The sequence below is a fragment of the Pezoporus flaviventris genome, unplaced genomic scaffold (assembly GCF_033815535.1).
Source record: "Pezoporus flaviventris isolate CSIRO_AGI_PZ_B2104156 unplaced genomic scaffold, CSIRO_AGI_Pfla_v1 ptg000073l, whole genome shotgun sequence".
Taxonomy (NCBI): Eukaryota; Metazoa; Chordata; class Aves; order Psittaciformes; family Psittacidae; genus Pezoporus; species Pezoporus flaviventris.
This window is the reverse complement of record NW_026892621.1, coordinates 6,489,008-6,504,890: the sequence shown is the minus strand read 5'-3', so window position 1 is coordinate 6,504,890 and position 15,883 is coordinate 6,489,008. Positions and strand designations below refer to the sequence as shown.

At 51.8% G+C, this 15,883-nt stretch overlaps 2 protein-coding genes across 6 annotated transcripts; both read left to right on the top strand.

The window, feature by feature from the left end:
* LOC133279384 (T-cell surface glycoprotein CD1b-1-like) lies at positions 1-5,013 on the top strand. 4 transcript variants are annotated; one of them, XM_061473050.1, is made up of 6 exons: positions 1-422; positions 2,930-3,187; positions 3,346-3,627; positions 3,744-4,028; positions 4,135-4,231; positions 4,404-5,013. In XM_061473050.1, the coding sequence occupies exons 2-6, from the start codon at positions 3,118-3,120 to the stop codon at positions 4,462-4,464; spliced, it is 795 nt and encodes a 264-aa protein (XP_061329034.1). In that variant the 5' UTR covers positions 1-422; positions 2,930-3,117; the 3' UTR covers positions 4,465-5,013. The 4 variants fall into 4 exon arrangements, 3 of the variants coding, with proteins under 3 accessions (XP_061329034.1, XP_061329033.1, XP_061329032.1); XM_061473049.1 differs by lacking the exon at positions 1-422 and adding an exon at positions 1,524-2,618; XR_009746871.1 differs by lacking the exon at positions 1-422 and having other exon boundaries at positions 1,524-3,187; positions 4,115-4,231.
* Positions 4,433-11,949, top strand: LOC133279385 (T-cell surface glycoprotein CD1b-3-like). Of its 2 annotated transcripts, none has more exons than XM_061473052.1 (7): positions 4,433-4,564; positions 7,759-7,862; positions 9,078-9,332; positions 9,917-10,198; positions 10,315-10,599; positions 10,727-10,823; positions 10,954-11,949. In XM_061473052.1, the coding sequence occupies exons 2-7, from the start codon at positions 7,796-7,798 to the stop codon at positions 10,997-10,999; spliced, it is 1,032 nt and encodes a 343-aa protein (XP_061329036.1). In that variant the 5' UTR covers positions 4,433-4,564; positions 7,759-7,795; the 3' UTR covers positions 11,000-11,949. The 2 variants fall into 2 exon arrangements, with proteins under 2 accessions (XP_061329036.1, XP_061329035.1); XM_061473051.1 differs by having other exon boundaries at positions 9,075-9,332.
* Positions 11,950-15,883: the final 3,934 nt, after the last annotated feature.

Sequence of the window (15,883 nt, the reverse complement as noted above, 5' to 3'; positions counted from 1 at the left end):
TGAGACCCTACAAGAGACCCTACAAATACACACACAGAAGCCCCAAGCATTTCAAGAGGGTATTGAGGTGTTTCAGCCTGGACAGGGGGGTGCTGGTGCCCTCACACTCAGTGCAGCACCCAGAGGCACTTCAGCCCTGCACACTGTGCCCCAACTCACCCAGCACAGCTCTGGGACTAGGAGGGGTTACAGCCCTCACTTGAGAGTGGACTGCAAGGACCACTGGCAACCTGAGGGGACTGCAAGGACCGGTGTTACCAGTGGGGTCTGAGAGGAGGAGTAGTTACATGAGGTGGAACTGTAAAGTCCTATAGGGACTTGGTGGGGGTGGACCTGCGGTCACCTGGGAAGACTGTAAGAACCAACTAACAAAGGGAGTGACAATATCAAGGAGGCAGCAGTTGTGACCTCTGCTACAGCAGGTAAGGAAGTGGAGGGAAAAAAAAACATGAGGTCAAGCACATTCGATAGAGAAAAGGAAGAGCCAAAGCAAAATTTCCCCCACTTCCCTCATTTCCCCCATGGCTGTGCTTTGCCATCCCACCAGCCAAGCAGCCTCCTCTGACCCCAGCAACTGGTGGCCCTACTGGCAGGGATGTGGCCATTGTGGTGGCATGGCTGGACATCCCCTGGGGGTGCCGAGGTGAGCTGCTGGGGAAGTTGGTGCCATTTCTGGGCCTGCCAGGCCACCACAGCATGCCAACTTCTCTGTGGGACAGCTCCATAGAAGGGAAGGGGTTCGGTGTCCTTGTCTCTCCAAGCCTGACTCAGTGTCTTGGGGTGTTGGAAGTCAGCCCACAGCAGCCCCATATGGGCCTTCCCCATGTTCCCACCACAGCTTAGGACACCTGAGATGGAGACATGCAGCAGGCTTGAACCAAGTTGTGCTTGGGTCTCATGGCATCCTGCCACATTGCAGAGGGGACACCTCAGCCCTGCTGGTGTTTGGAAGTTATCAGTGCAACCCCTCAAACTTCCCCTTGGCTGTGGATTCAGTTCTGCCTTTGCCCCCCAACATGAGCACTCCCAAGAAAGGGGAAGAGAAACTGTAGGGTGAGGAGAGATGCCACAAGACAGCCAACGAGGAGCAGTGAATAAGGGACGTTGTGCGGGTGAGGCCAGCTCTAGTCACCCCATTGTCCTTCCAGTGCTGGACAGTGGTGACAGTGGAGACAGAGCAGGGAGATGATCCCCGCCATTCCTGCTCCCATGCTTAGGGGGCACTTGAGGAGGGGGACAGGGTTCCCCACTGAAGTGGGTGGGAAGAAAGGGGAGTGCCAGGCTGCAGCCCAGCCCCAGGCACTCTCTTGGAAGCGTCTATGGGAGAGTCTGGGCTCCCCAGCACTGCGAGGTGCGGCAAAGGGGAGAGGCAGCTCCCAGGCCCCATGGCTTGCGTGGTGTTCCATAGAAATAGGGAGGCTGCTCATCACAGCAGGCCCCTGGAATGGGCTTTGGAGTGGGGGTGAACCATGGTCCCATCCCTGTCCCAGCTTGAGGATCCTGCCCAGCCAAGTGCCGCCACTCCACATGCTGTCCAATGTCTGTCCAGTGGGAAACAGCCCCTTCCAGGCCCCACAGCCCATCTCTGCCCTTGAGGACCATCGCACTACAGCTCCTCCAGCCCATCGACTGCCTGTGCCCCAAGAGGAACTCCTGGAGCAGATGTCTCCTCCAGCCCTGTCTGCACCATCCCTGATGTCGTGGCCACAGCCCACACTGGAGCTGCTCATGACCACCTGCCTGGGAAGCCCCTTCCCCCGGATCAGGACAGTGGTGCTGAGGGGTCAGGGGATATCATCAGCTCTCCCCATTCTCATCCCCCAGAGCCATTCATGGCCACAGTCTTTGTCCACACCCCTGGCCCACCTCTGCTCCTGTTGCTTTGACACAGTACCAGCTTCTATCAGCAGCTCATCAGCACGGCCAGGCCATGGAGATCTGGGAGGTGACAAAGAGGCATGGGGCCAGTGCACAGCCTGGGGGCATGGGGAGCACAGGCCTGCAGCTGGGCTGTGAGAATACGGTTTGCCTTCCCGGCAGGAAAAATATCCACGTCAGGGCCAATCCCCCAGTTAAGTAGCAGATCAGAGTAGAGACGTATATCTGCGCCATGCAGGGCCAGGCATGCCGGGCATAAGTGGCACCGAGGGGCACTCCTGTCAGGGACAGTGGATGAAGCCGATGGCCAGGTGGCACGTCCACCTACAACGGGGATAGAAAAGAGGGATCAGTTCACCCACGCTGCCCTGATTGTCAAGGTGCTGCTGCAGACGTGAGGGACCCCTTCCCACAGTCAGTGGGATGGCCTCATTGCCACCCAGGTCCCAACAGAACTCAAGCCATAGACCAGCCCACCCCAAGCAGGAACCTCAGGGCCCTCCCCAAGACCTCATTGCCAGACCCATTGGCTGCCAGGACCACTAGCATCAGCAGACCTGCCCAGGCGGAGCCATGCTAAGGAGAAGTGTGTAGCCACATCTCTCACAGTCCCTTTCTCCTGCCACTGCTCTCAATACTGCATGCTCAGGGCCTCGCTGCTGGCTCCATGCAGCCCTGTTGCTGCTGCCTCTTCCTCCTCTGCGTCTTCCACCTCTCTGGGACATGGGCAGACCTGGATGGTAAGTGACAGCTCTGGCTCATCCACACCTGCTCCCATGCCCCTTTGGGACCCCATGGACAACAGGCTTTCTGCTCCCCGCCTGCCTTGGGCACTTTCCTCCTCACCCCTTCCTGCTCCACGCACCTCCTGCAGCAATACACCCACCAGAGGTACATGCAGGGGGTGGGAGCTCTACCTGGCAAGGATGCAGGGGGTTTATGCAAGGCCTGCAGGTTCCTGCAACCCTGACAACCCATCCCTTAGCCCCCACACTTTTCCCAGCCCTCTACTCCCACTCCCGTTTCCCCCTGAGGCTCCTTTCTCATGTAGGGTCCATCACTGTTCGGCTGCTCCAGACCTCCTTTTTCCAAAACGCATCCTTTGTGGATACAGAGGGGCTGGGACTGCTGCAAGATATCGAGCTTGGTTCTCTTGATAAGCACACCTGGTCCATCCGCTTCTACCAGCCCTGGGTGCACCCAGCCCTGCCCCGCAGTGACTGGGACACCATTCAGAACATGATCAGGATCTATTTGCAGCAGTTCATCCACCTGATCAGCGAAGGTGCAATTGAGAAGAATGTGCCCTGTGAGTATCGAGTCTTCTCTGCTCCCCTTCTCTGAACAGCACCGGGGAAATGAGATGGATCTGGCTGTGCTCAAGCTGCACGGGAGATAGTGGCCACATCCAGAGGAAGGCAGTTCCCAGCCCCTCATACAACCTCTCTCTCCTTTCTGCCCCTCCAGACCCGTTTGTGGCCCAGTGCATGGCAGGCTGTGAGATGTACCCCAACAGGACCTCGCGAGCCTTCGCCTATGTGGCCTACAATGGCCAGGACTTCCTCAGCTTTGACATGGACAATGCCACCTGGGTTGTCTCCCAAGACACCAGCCTCTCACGGTACGTCCAGGCTTCTCTCCAGAACTATACCGCCTTCAGTGAGCTAGTGGAAGTCTTCTTCAACGAGACCTGCGTTGATGACATGGAAGTGTTAGTGCACTATGGGAAGGCAGCTCTGGAGAGACAAGGTGAGACCACCCTGACCCTGGCACCCTGGCACGGCCACCACAAAGCCCCACACACACACTGCAAACAAGCGTTGTTCCACCAGGGCTCCCCCAACCCCTTTGCTCTTGCCCTCCAGAGCCTCCCCTGGCCACAGTCTTCGCCCACACGCCCAGCCCAGCCCAGCTCCTGCTGGTTTGCCGTGTCACCGGCTTCTACCCACGGTCCATCAGCGTGGCGTGGCTGCGGGATGGCCAGGAGGTGCCACCAGGCCCGGCTCTCAACACCAGTGCCATCCTGCCCAATGCTGACCTCACCTACCAGCTCCGCAGCGTCCTGGCTGTGTTTCCCCATGACGGGCACAGCTACGCCTGCCGTGTGCGCCACCGCAGCCTGGGCACCCGCACCCTCCTCATCCCGTGGGGTAGGTAACACCCATGGGGACAGGGATGGGGGTCCTGGGCCACCCTGTTCCACGGGATGGAACAAAGCGGGGAAAGCTCATGGCAGTGTCTGCTTGTGTTTCCCAGGGAATGCAGAGATTGTCCTGATCGCAGGGCTCGGGGCTGGGCTGCTGGCAGCCTTGGTGGCGGCAGCTGTCATAGCACATTGGGTGTGGAGATGCAGGTGAGGCCACTTTTTGCCCCACAGAGCAGCACTGGGAGAGGAGTGGAGGAAATGCCCCAGTGGACTGCTGTACTTAGCACTGACGCTCCTGCTGTGGCTCTACTAGCCATTGTCCACACCCCACAAGGTCTCTTCCATGGAGTACCCATGAGTCTTCTCCCTCTCGTTTCAGAAAACACCAGCAGATGGAAGTATCCGAGTCCAGGAACTCCATCCTGAGCAAAGAAGCTTAGCCCTGAAGGGAGCCAACAGCCCCTCCCTCCTTCCACCACACTCCCAGGGACAGAAACTCTACCTTCTAGTGCTTTGACAACATTTGGAGCACTTCCAAGTGTAAGATCAACTTGGCTCAGAGGCACAGGGGGGAAGGCCTGGGGGGACTTGTTACCCAATTCAATTTGCTAAGCAGACAAGTATACGAATCTAAGACCTTCTCACTCATTGCGCACAATCATCTCTTACCTTGTGGCACCGCGCGTGCACCCACTGAAGCTCTTTACGGCACCCCATTGCCCAGTGGCAATTTCTCCCAGTTCTGGTACAATAACACATTCATCAGTAAGCAGTAAGGTGTGCCCTTCTACTATTGCTTTCTAGTATTTCCTTTTCCTGAAAGCTGCTTTTATTAACCATATTCCAGAAGTATTTGTGCTGAGACTGAACTGTTCTACACAGACTAACAGCACCTGCTGCAAAGGATTTTACAAAGTGCTGGGTAACACTGAAACTCTGATGTCATCCATGGGAGCTGCAGATGTGTGTAAAATGAAAATTAAAACATTCATGTTTTCACTAAGAACAGGTGCTTTACATCGGGGTTTGGATGGGCTTGGAGAGGTTTTTACCAGCTGCAAATGGAAGCTGGAGCACTACTGAATTATTGGTGCTAATTGCAGGACATGCCAAAGCAAGGAAAGAGAAAAAAAAAAAAAGGGTGTGTTTGGATATACAAACACATTCTTACATATGCCATGGAGATAAACAACTGTGCACATGGGTATAAGGTGCCCCAAGCCTCCCAGTTAAGGAGAAAAGGGAGCCAGCCTCCGAATGGGGACAACGGAGTTCAGAAAGGCATGAAAAGGAATTTAGTTTGCGCGCCCAATCAACCACAGGCTTGAACGTGCTGTTTCAAAGGGTTTGGTTTCATATGGCAACTTCCTGGCAAATTTTCAAGGGACAAGTCTCTGGCAGCCACGTGTGAGCCGACTATTAGCTGAAGCAGAAGAAAACCCAGCTGGCCTGTGGCCACATGCACCACAACTCTAGAAGGGCTTATTCTCCCCTGGCCAAACCCTGTGAACCACAGTGCTGTGGGCATGACTGAATTTTCCTGACAGCCGGAGTCATCTGTTGATTCATGACATGTGCGGGGCTCAAGAGCCTCACTGGAGGAGGAGTGATGCTGAGTCTCTCTGAGCCCTTGCTGAACTAGGACACACAGATGAAACTTCAAGCTGCTCGCAGGTCTCACCTCCGGGCTGAGACCCTACAAGAGACCCTACAAATACACACACAGAAGCCCCAAGCATTTCAAGAGGGTATTGAGGTGTTTCAGCCTGGACAGGGGGGTGCTGGTGCCCTCACACTCAGTGCAGCACCCAGAGGCACTTCAGCCCTGCACACTGTGCCCCAACTCACCCAGCACAGCTCTGGGACTAGGAGGGGTTACAGCCCTCACTTGAGAGTGGACTGCAAGGACCACTGGCAACCTGAGGGGACTGCAAGGACCGGTGTTACCAGTGGGGTCTGAGAGGAGGAGTAGTTACATGAGGTGGAACTGTAAAGTCCTATAGGGACTTGGTGGGGGTGGACCTGCGGTCACCTGGGAAGACTGTAAGAACCAACTAACAAAGGGAGTGACAATATCAAGGAGGCAGCAGTTGTGACCTCTGCTACAGCAGGCAAGGAAGTGGAGGGAAAAAAAACCATGAGGTCAAGCACATTCAATAGAGAAAAGGAAGAGCCAAAGCAAAATTTCTGGTCCACTGCAACAGTGGGAGAGATGTGGGGGGAAATATGTGGGGGACGAACACCTCTGAGCAAAGTCAGGTGCTGCACCTGCCCTACACGCTACTCAGCCACCAGTGATAGCTCATGCACAAGGCAGAGACCTGCTAATGGCCTATCAGCTGCTCAGCAAGAAGTGACCAAAAGTCACCCTTATAGGGGAGGACAAATGGTCACCCCATAGCACTGCAAGGACAAAAGCCCCCTGCCCCTTTCCCCCACTTCCCTCATTTCCCCCATGGCTGTGCTTTGCCATCCCACCAGCCAAGCAGCCTCCTCTGACCCCAGCAACTGGTGGCCCTACTGGCAGGGATGTGGCCATTGTGGTGGCATGGCTGGACATCCCCTGGGGGTGCCGAGGTGAGCTGCTGGGGAAGTTGGTGCCATTTCTGGGCCTGCCAGGCCACCACAGCATGCCAACTTCTCTGTGGGACAGCTCCACAGAAGGGAAGGGGTTTGGTGTCCTTGTCTCTCCAAGCCTGACTCAGTGTCTTGGGGTGCTGGAAGTCAGCCCACAGCAGCCCCATATGGGCCTTCCCCATGTTCCCACCACAGCTTAGGACACCTGAGATGGAGTCATGCAGCAGACTTTTTCTTCTCCTTCTTTTCCTCTCCTTTTTCCCCAGAAGTTCTGCCGGGTCCAGCACTCAACCTGAGCACCAAGGTGCCTAATGCTGACCCAAAGCATCACTTCTCCACTGACAGGACCATGGCTGTCTTTGTCCGCCCACAGCTATAACCCAAAACCATCATCAGCTGCATCAGTGCCCATGCACCCTACAGGAACAGGGACAGTGGTGACACACCATTAGTGTGGAGGACAAGTAAGGGGGACACAGACTGGGTCCTTGAGCATCCATCTTCTCCTTGTGCCTTTTCCTGTGCCTCCCTTTCTCTGCCCTCTCCTCCTGGCCAGGGTGTCCCCACCTGTCGTGGTTTAAAACCAGGCAGACAGCTTGTTCACTCACTTCCCCCCCCTTCTTGCCCTCCCCAACCCGACCAAGCACTGACTGATACCTCCTCCAACCCTGCAGTCTACCAGCCCTTCCGGCTAACTCCCAGTTACATCCTGGGCATGACGTGCTGTGGTATGGAATACCTCTTTGGCTAGCTTGGGTCTGGTGTCCTGTCTCTGCTTCCTCCCAGCTTCCCCTCCTCCCTGGCAGAGCATGAGGCTCACAAAGTCCTTGGCTAAAGCAAAACATCGCTATCAGCTCTGTTCCCAGGCCAAAAGTCAAAACACAGCACTGCACCAGCTACCACGAAGGAGAAACATGACTGCTACTGATGAACCCAGGACACCACCCCAGCCTCTCACGATACTTGGTGCTCAAGACCTTAGTTCAGCTTTCCTCCAGCCCACGTGACCCCAGCCCCCACCAGTAGGAGGCTCCCAGCTCAGGACCTCTGGGTTCCCCTTGATGTGTCTGCACCAGTCCCATTGGTGGGGAGCTGCCGCTGTGGGTGCCGGGCTGAGTGCAAGGGTAGGACGCTGCAAGTTCTTCCTCTTCCCACAGTCATTGTTTGTGCTGCTTCAGCCTTGCTGCCTGCACCATGCAGTCCTGTCATCTCTTCCTCTTTCTTCTGCTCCTTCTCCCTGGGATGTGGGCAGACCCAGAGGGTAAGTGAGCACCCCAGCTCACCCGAACCACATTCATCCCCCCACACAGCCAGGCCACCAGGCCACTGTCCCTTGTATAGCGTGGATGATCCCCAGCACCAACCCCCCCCCCCCCCCCCCCCCAACTGCACAGCACCCAACGGTGCCCTGTTCCAGACAACCTTCTCTATTCCTGCCTCCAGTTCAGGGCTTCATGGCACACTGGCTCCAGCACAGAGGCTTGGATACTCAAGCAGAAGTGAGGCCAGGGGTCCCCAGTCAGGCCTGGGTGTTGGGGTTCTCCCAGTAGTGCCTTTCTCCTTCAAGGAGCCTGTGGGTGCCAAGGGTGTCTCAGCCCTACATGGTGCTGTGGGCCTCTTACAGCAGACCCTTGTTTGTTGGGGAGCTGCACCTTCATAAGTGTGTTTCAGGTGCTGCTGTCACACACAGCATTTCCCCACAGCCCTGTGAGAGCTCACATTTCTGACGGTGAACAGCAGTAGACATGAGAATGCAGGATTGATCTCTGGGCTGGGCTACTCTCCTGCACCTGTCAGTGTTCTGTGTCCTTAAGCTATTGATGCTGAGAGCCCCCAGACTTGTACAAAATGTCCTTTTCCATTCTCCATCCTCTACATCCTCTGTGCTGTGTGCAGGTGTCTGGCAGATAAGGGTCCTGGCATGGGTGCTTCTTCTGGGGGGAGTATCACCCCAAACAAGCACTGATGTACCCCCACCATCTGCTCTGCACAGCCAGACAGCAGGTGCTGGGCAGGAGGGAGGAGGGGCTGGAAGAGGATGAGGTGCCTGAAATCATGTATGGGAGAGATACACCTCATTGAATGTGAAATAGGGAAGAAAAAAGAATAGTGGAGGCAGAGGAAGTTCAGACAGAAAAGTAACTCTGAGCAGGCTGAAGAGGTACACTTCACAGAATAGCATATGCTTTATAGAATCATAGAATAGTTTGGGTTGGAAGGGATATTAAAGGCCATCTAGTCAAATCCCCTGCAATAAGTAGGGACATCTTCAACATGCTCAGGTTGCTCATAGCTCCATCCAACCTACCCTTGAATGTTTCTGGTGATGGAGCATCTACCACCTCTGTGGGCAACTTCTGCCAGTGTTTCACCATCCTTACCATAAAAAATCTCTTCCTTATATCTAGTTTGAATCCCCTGTTTCCACTTCAGCCTCCCCACTCATCTTTCCCATCCCCACCCTCTTTCCCAGCAGAGCCACAGTTTCTTCAGCTGCTCCACACCAGTGTCTTCACCATCAGCTCTGCTGACGTATCAATGGTGACTCTCCTGGAGGATGTGGCCATCTTGGCACTGGATCCTGGCAACTGGAGCATCCATTTCCATTGGCCCTGGGCCAGCCAGGCAACAGCTGAGGGTGATGCAGAGAAGATCAAGTCCCACTTAAAATTCTTTCTGCGCAATTTCATCCAATATGTGCACAAAACGGCCCAGCAGGTGCAGCTAGACTGTGAGTATGGGGACAGCCTCAGCCAGAGCCCCAGTCCTTTTCCCTGGGTTGCGGCTGTGTCCTCATCTCCACTGGGGTGGCACTTGTGGAGTCTCATAGGGTTGAACAACTCCTGAAAGGGTAATGGGAAATGCTGCGGCTGCCAGGGCACATGACCAGCAGGGCTGGGCAGGACAGCATGCCAAAAACACCCCTCATGCCTCCTGCTGTCTGTCATGGAAGAATGCCTCTGTGCACTGTGGAATGGCCACCAAATCTACTGGGGCTGCCAGACCCACACAGCACAGATCAGGGAAAAAGAAATTTGAGGACAAATATTTGGGAGGACAATATTCTGTTTGAGCAAACATCCCGCACTAATTGTGCCTGTGTCCACTCCAGCCTTCCAAGGGCACTGAGGGCTTGCAGCGTTTCCTGGGGCTTTCTGAAGCATGGTCCCATGCCCTCCTGCCCATTGCACCCTGCTGCCATCACACACTGCTGCTCATCACACCCCATCACACCCCTGCACATGACTCCAGCCATACCCAGCTTTGTGCACCCATGTACCACACACTCATGGGACTTTTCTTCTGGCTCTGCAGACCCATTTGTAATCCAGATCCGTGCAGGCTGTGTGCTGCACCCCAATAAGACAAGCCGGGGCTTCATGGATGTCGGAGAAGGTGGCAGAGACCTCATTTCTTTCAACGTGGAGAGGCAGCACTGGGAGCCCCAGCGGCCATCCACCCTAGCAGAGCTGACCAGCTATGGCCTCACCAGCAAAAAAGCCATCACAGTGTTGCTGGTACACCTCCTCTCCACCTTCTGCCCGAGCTACATGCTCACCCTGTGCAACTACGGAAGGGCTGATCTGGAGAGACAAGGTGAGACCGCCCTGACCCTGGCACCCTGGCACGGCCACCACAAAGCCCCACACACACACTGCAAACAAGCGTTGTTCCACCGGGGCTCCCCCAACCCCTTTGCTCTTGCCCTCCAGAGCCTCCCCTGGCCACAGTCTTCGCCCACACGCCCAGCCCAGCCCAGCTCCTGCTGGTTTGCCGTGTCACCGGCTTCTACCCACGGTCAATCAGCGTGGCGTGGCTGCGGGATGGCCAGGAGGTGCCACCAGGCCCGGCTCTCAACACCAGTGCCATCCTGCCCAATGCTGACCTCACCTACCAGCTCCGCAGCGTCCTGGCTGTGTTTCCCCATGACGGGCACAGCTACGCCTGCCGTGTGCGCCACCACAGCCTGGGCACCCGCACCCTCCTCATCCCGTGGGGTAGGTAACACCCATGGGGACAGGAATGGAGCACAGGTTGCAGTTAGCAGCCACTGGCCCTGCGAGGGGCAGCTCCAGCTTGGTGCTATCACAGTCACAGAGCCACCCTCTTCTCTTTCTGTCCTAGAAAACCTCAGCACAGCTCCAACGGTCAGCATCATCATCACAGTGCTGCTCCTTGTGGCCATAGCCTTTGGTGGGGTGGTTTGGTGGTGGAAGTGCAGGTGAGGTCTCCCTCCCCGCAGCTGCTCCTGCGGTCATGGGAAGTTGGGGAAGGCCAGGGGTTTCAGCAGTAACAGCTCTACACAGATGAATCTTCCCAGTCCTGAGTTCACGGTGCCTCCCTCCTTGCAGGAAAGGTGCCGAGGCCACATGGGAGACCCAGGAATTCACTATTTGAGACCTGGCTGCCTGCCCAGCAATGATATCCTCACTACCAGCTCTCCATGCTTATGTCCCATCCCTGATGCATCAGCAACAACAGGGATTTGCTCTGGAAAACCACTATATTAAACAAACTTCCTCAGCTGCACATGGCTCCTATGGCTCTCACTCTCCTTCCCCCTCATGAGGTCACCCGAGCAAACCATCCAGTGAACCTCAGAGACCCCACATTATGGCCAGGAAGACTATCCCTTTTTGTGGACACTGGCCGATTTCCCTGGCACATCAGGAGGAGCAATTCATCTGCCAACCTCTCCCACATCTCGGCATCCCTGTGGACAGTGTCTGTCCCTAACCCTGACCCAGGCCAAACCAGTGTGGGGACACTGAGTGGCATGGGGGATGGAGCAGGCCACAAAACGGAGAGATGGAGGAATCTGAGCTGTTTCACTGGGGACAGAATGGGGAGGGGAGGTCCCAAGTGGCATTTCCAATCTCCTGACACGGGGAGGTGTTTCAAGCAGTTGCAAAGCTGCTCCAGCTACAGTGCTGATCTCATCCTCTGTCCAGGTTGGTCTTGGGTTGGGATCTCCTCCACTCCTGACTCCTGCCCCTGCAAAAGCTGGAGTGATGGGGAACAGTCACCCTCCCAGTATGCCTGACGCCTATGAAAAGCCATGCTGAGGCTCTAGGGGACTCTGTATTTGAGTGACATGCTCCCAAGAAGGGGGTGCGGCAGGTTGACCTTGGCTAGCTACCCACCAAGCTGCTTTATTACTGCCTTTCCTCAACTGGGCAAAGGAGGAGAAAATATGACAAAAGGCTCATGGGTCAAGATAAGGACAGGGAGGTCACTCAGCAATTACCATCACAGGCAAAATAGACTTGGCTTAAGGAAATTAACTTAATCTATTGCCAATCAAAATCAGAGTAGGATAGTGAGAAATAAAAACAAAACTAAAACCACCTTCCTCTCCCTGCTGCCCCTCTTATTCCTGAGCTCAACTTCACTGTTCACTTCTCCACCTTCTCCTCCCAAGCAGTAGAGTGGACTTGGAGAATGGGGACTGCCATCTGTTTATTATGCGTTGTCTCTGTTGCTCATTTCCCTGTTCCAGCATGGTGTCCCACCCGTAGCAGACGGCCGTTCATAAACTTCCCCATCATGGGTCCTTCCCATTGGGTGCAGCCCTTCAGGAGTGGACTGCTCCAGCACAGGTCCCCTGTGGGGTCACAGTTCCTGTCAGAACATGTGCTCCAATGTGGGGTGCTCTTCAGAGGACCACAGGTATTCAAACTCCCAGAGCCACATGTCCTCTTTCATGGACAAACAACTCAAAGGGTAATCATAGATTTGGGAGCCCTAGGGCTGGGGCTTTCATGAAGGTCTATTTAATGCCATCAAAATTTCCCCTGAATTCCGGAGTCCATTCTAGCAGTTCTTCAGCACCTTTGGTTGCCGCATGTAATGGTTTTGCAATTAAACCAAAATTTGGAATGCAAAGGTGACACGATCTGGCCATTCCCAGAAATTCCTTTAGTTCTCTTTTAGATTGCAGGGAATGTAGGGGAAGTAGAGGAGTTGTCTATAAATGGCTTCTTTTCTGTCATTTCCCAGTTTTTGTGGTCCCTGGGAAATCTCAAATCTGAGATAAATTACAGTCTGTTTTGCAATTTGTACTTTCTTTTCTGACAATACCCAACCGTTCATGACAAATTTAGGAGACTAACAGTCTTTTCTTTACATATTTCAGCAGTATCTACCCCTAGCAGAATATCATCAGCATACTGCAGGAGGGTTATTTGACTTTCCTTACCCAGCCAGTGATCCAGCTCCTTAGTCAGGATTGCTCTAAAGATGGTGGATTCAATACAATCTGGCAGAGCTGAGTCCTCTTCCCAGTCAATGAGTCCTCTCATTCAAAGGCAAAAATCTTTTGACGGCTTTTGTCCAAAGGTATGCAAAAGAAAGCATCTTTTAGGTCTAAAACAGAGAAATATGCATTTGATTTTTTAATAGTGGTTAACAATGTAGATGGATTAGGGCCCAGTGGGTTCATGTCCTCTACTAATTGATTTACTGCTCTCAAGTCTTGAACTGGTCTGTTATCTTCATTATGCAGCTTTTCACTGGAAGGATGAGAATATTATGTTTGGATTGACAATGTCTCATTTTCCTCATATTTAAGGAAATTATTCACTATTGGCTCCAAAGTTCTTCTGGCTTCCCTACTGATAGGGTGTTGTTTCCTTCTGACTGGCCAAACTCCCGATTTTAATTCAATTTTTACCAGTTCAGTATTTCTCGCTTTTCCCAATTTTTTGGTTGCCAATACAAACAGGAGTACCTGCATTCCTAACTTCTTCTGGAACAATTTTGAACTTCTCTGTTTTCTGTTTCTATCTGTAGTAAATGTATTTGATGTTGCCAAGCATTAGCTTTAGAGAAATTAACTTTCAGTTGGAACTTTCCGGTTTCAAAGTTAATTTGTGCTTCTAATTTATGTGATAAATAACATCCTAGAAGAATCATTGGGCACTCTGGTCAGTACGAAAAATCACGCATCACTGTCTTTTCTCCAGGTTTACATATCAATGGTTTTAAGAATGGTTTAACCTCTTGCTTTACCTGGGCTCCAACCACAGACGTATTTAACAAATTTACTCAAGAGTCCTTTACAAGTATTTATAACAGAATATTTTGCTCCCGTATCTACTAAAAACTTAAGAGTTTCATTCCCCAATTTTACTGAACCAGGGGCTCCCGTGGGAAGATCTCTTTTTCTGCCCTAGGTTCCCATCATTCATATTCAGTTTCCATCGTAAGTAAATCAGCTTCAGGAGGTAATTCCTGAGGCTTGCTAATTCTTTTATTTTTTGGACACTCATTTGTCCAGTGTCCTTGCCCTTTGCAAATGGCACATTGATTGATTCTTTGGGATCTTATCATATTTCCACATGCTATTCCGCCGCCTCTTCTTCCTCTCCCCTAGGAAATCCTTTACCTCAAGCTGACACATGGGCTTGGGCAAATGCAGCTGCCAAGATTGCAGCTTTTTGTTTTCTGTTTTTTAACTTCTCTTTTTCTATCACCTTTTTCTCTTCTTTTTCTCAATTGTTAAAAATTTTATTTTCAATGTCAGTCAATTGTGGTATGGTGACAAGTATCTCCTCCTGGGACTACAGCCTAGCAAAGACAACGTTTTACAGGGTTTTGTTGCTCTCAGGTTCCCCCTACTGTAGAGGACTAAAAGTATGGCTCACTCTGTCTTTCCCATTATGACTATTCCCAGTGTGTGGAGCTACTAACATTTGTACACCTTCATCACTCAATTTTAAACACCTTTTTTCAGTGCTACATGCTGAACAACAGCATGAATCTGTATCCCTATCATCACCTTCATCATTACATTAGAAACAGACCTTCACATTTTCTTTGAGTTTCACAATCATTTTTTACAGCAAAGAACAAATCAGCATAGGCTACTTCATCCCATTTGTCTTGATGTTGACAAAACAACATTAATTGCAAAATACTGTTATACCTTAATGACCCTTTCTCAGGCCATTTTTTCCCCCATCTTCCAACTTATATGTAAATAATGGCCACCATTTACTACAATATTAACAATTGCATTAACAAGCTGTTCCCTTGTTAATGCATCTCTTCCAAATTTTCCCCAGTGTTTCACAATACACCCAAGAGGAGAACAAGAATTCATTTTAGATGGCTGAGTTCCCATATTTTTACCCTCAAACAACATTTTGATACACAACTCCAGCTGTCACTGTCAAACGCACATGAATTTTATGTACTTTATCAACTGTTGTCCAAAAAGCAGATTTGTACCTGGTGTGCAGTAACCCTATTCCACATGCTCAGGAGATGCTGTGTTTATTCAGGCCTGGGTGATCAGTGGTCTGTTCACAAATCAAGCACACCAATAGGAAGTTTAGTCCTCTTTTATAGTCAAAACTCACACCCGCTACATACAGGAGACAATTGAGCTTTGCTCTCCCTTTCTGCCTTTTCTCCAGCACAGGCACTGCTTGCAGGTGCTCCCAGGTTTCAGGACATGCCTCCCACATAGGGATCACGGCAAGACTGCCTGGCACATGGATTTGTTGGAAAAAAAAAAAAAAAAAAAAGGAAAAAATCCTGTATCACAGAATCATAGAATGATCCTGTATCACAGAATCATAGAATGGTTACAGTTGGAAAGGACCTTAAAGATCATCTACTGTCAATCCGCTCCCCCACTGTGTCACGTTGGGGTGTATCACCAGTTTTGGGATGGTGATTGTTCATGTAAAGGTTTGATAGGGTTTTTTAATGCTGCATTGACAGCCCTGCAGAGAAGAGAAATGACCAACCTGGTGTGGAGAAAACTAGTAACTGTTTGCCCCGCCCTACCTTGTCCTCATGTTTGCACTGATTCTGTAACAAGACAGGAGGGGTTTTAAGAAAACTGCAGTGAAAACAGAGGTGGAAGTGCTAATTTCACCCAAGAAATTGACATTCTAGAGTTGGCAAAATACCTGTTGTTTTGTTTTATGCATGGGAGGATTTATTTCTGGGTTTAAAATCTCCAAAATGACATCTGAACAGTTTGTTTCTCTTTCCATATTTCTAAATAAATGGAAGTTTAGAATGAGCCACTGACTGAAAATAAAAACAAGCCTCTTATCTTTCTGTATCCTTAAATAGAAGGTGGGATGGACTGCATTAATCAAGCCTTGTTTGGAAGTCCTATGTAGTTTGGGTGTACTGGATAGGGAGACCTGATAAAGCTCTCCCTTCTTGAAAAATTTTCTGTTCCTCAGGAGTTCTTCATCAAGAAACAGAAACTTTTGATAAAAAATTGTCACAGGGAATTTCTTTGCTGGGCTCTTACTTTCT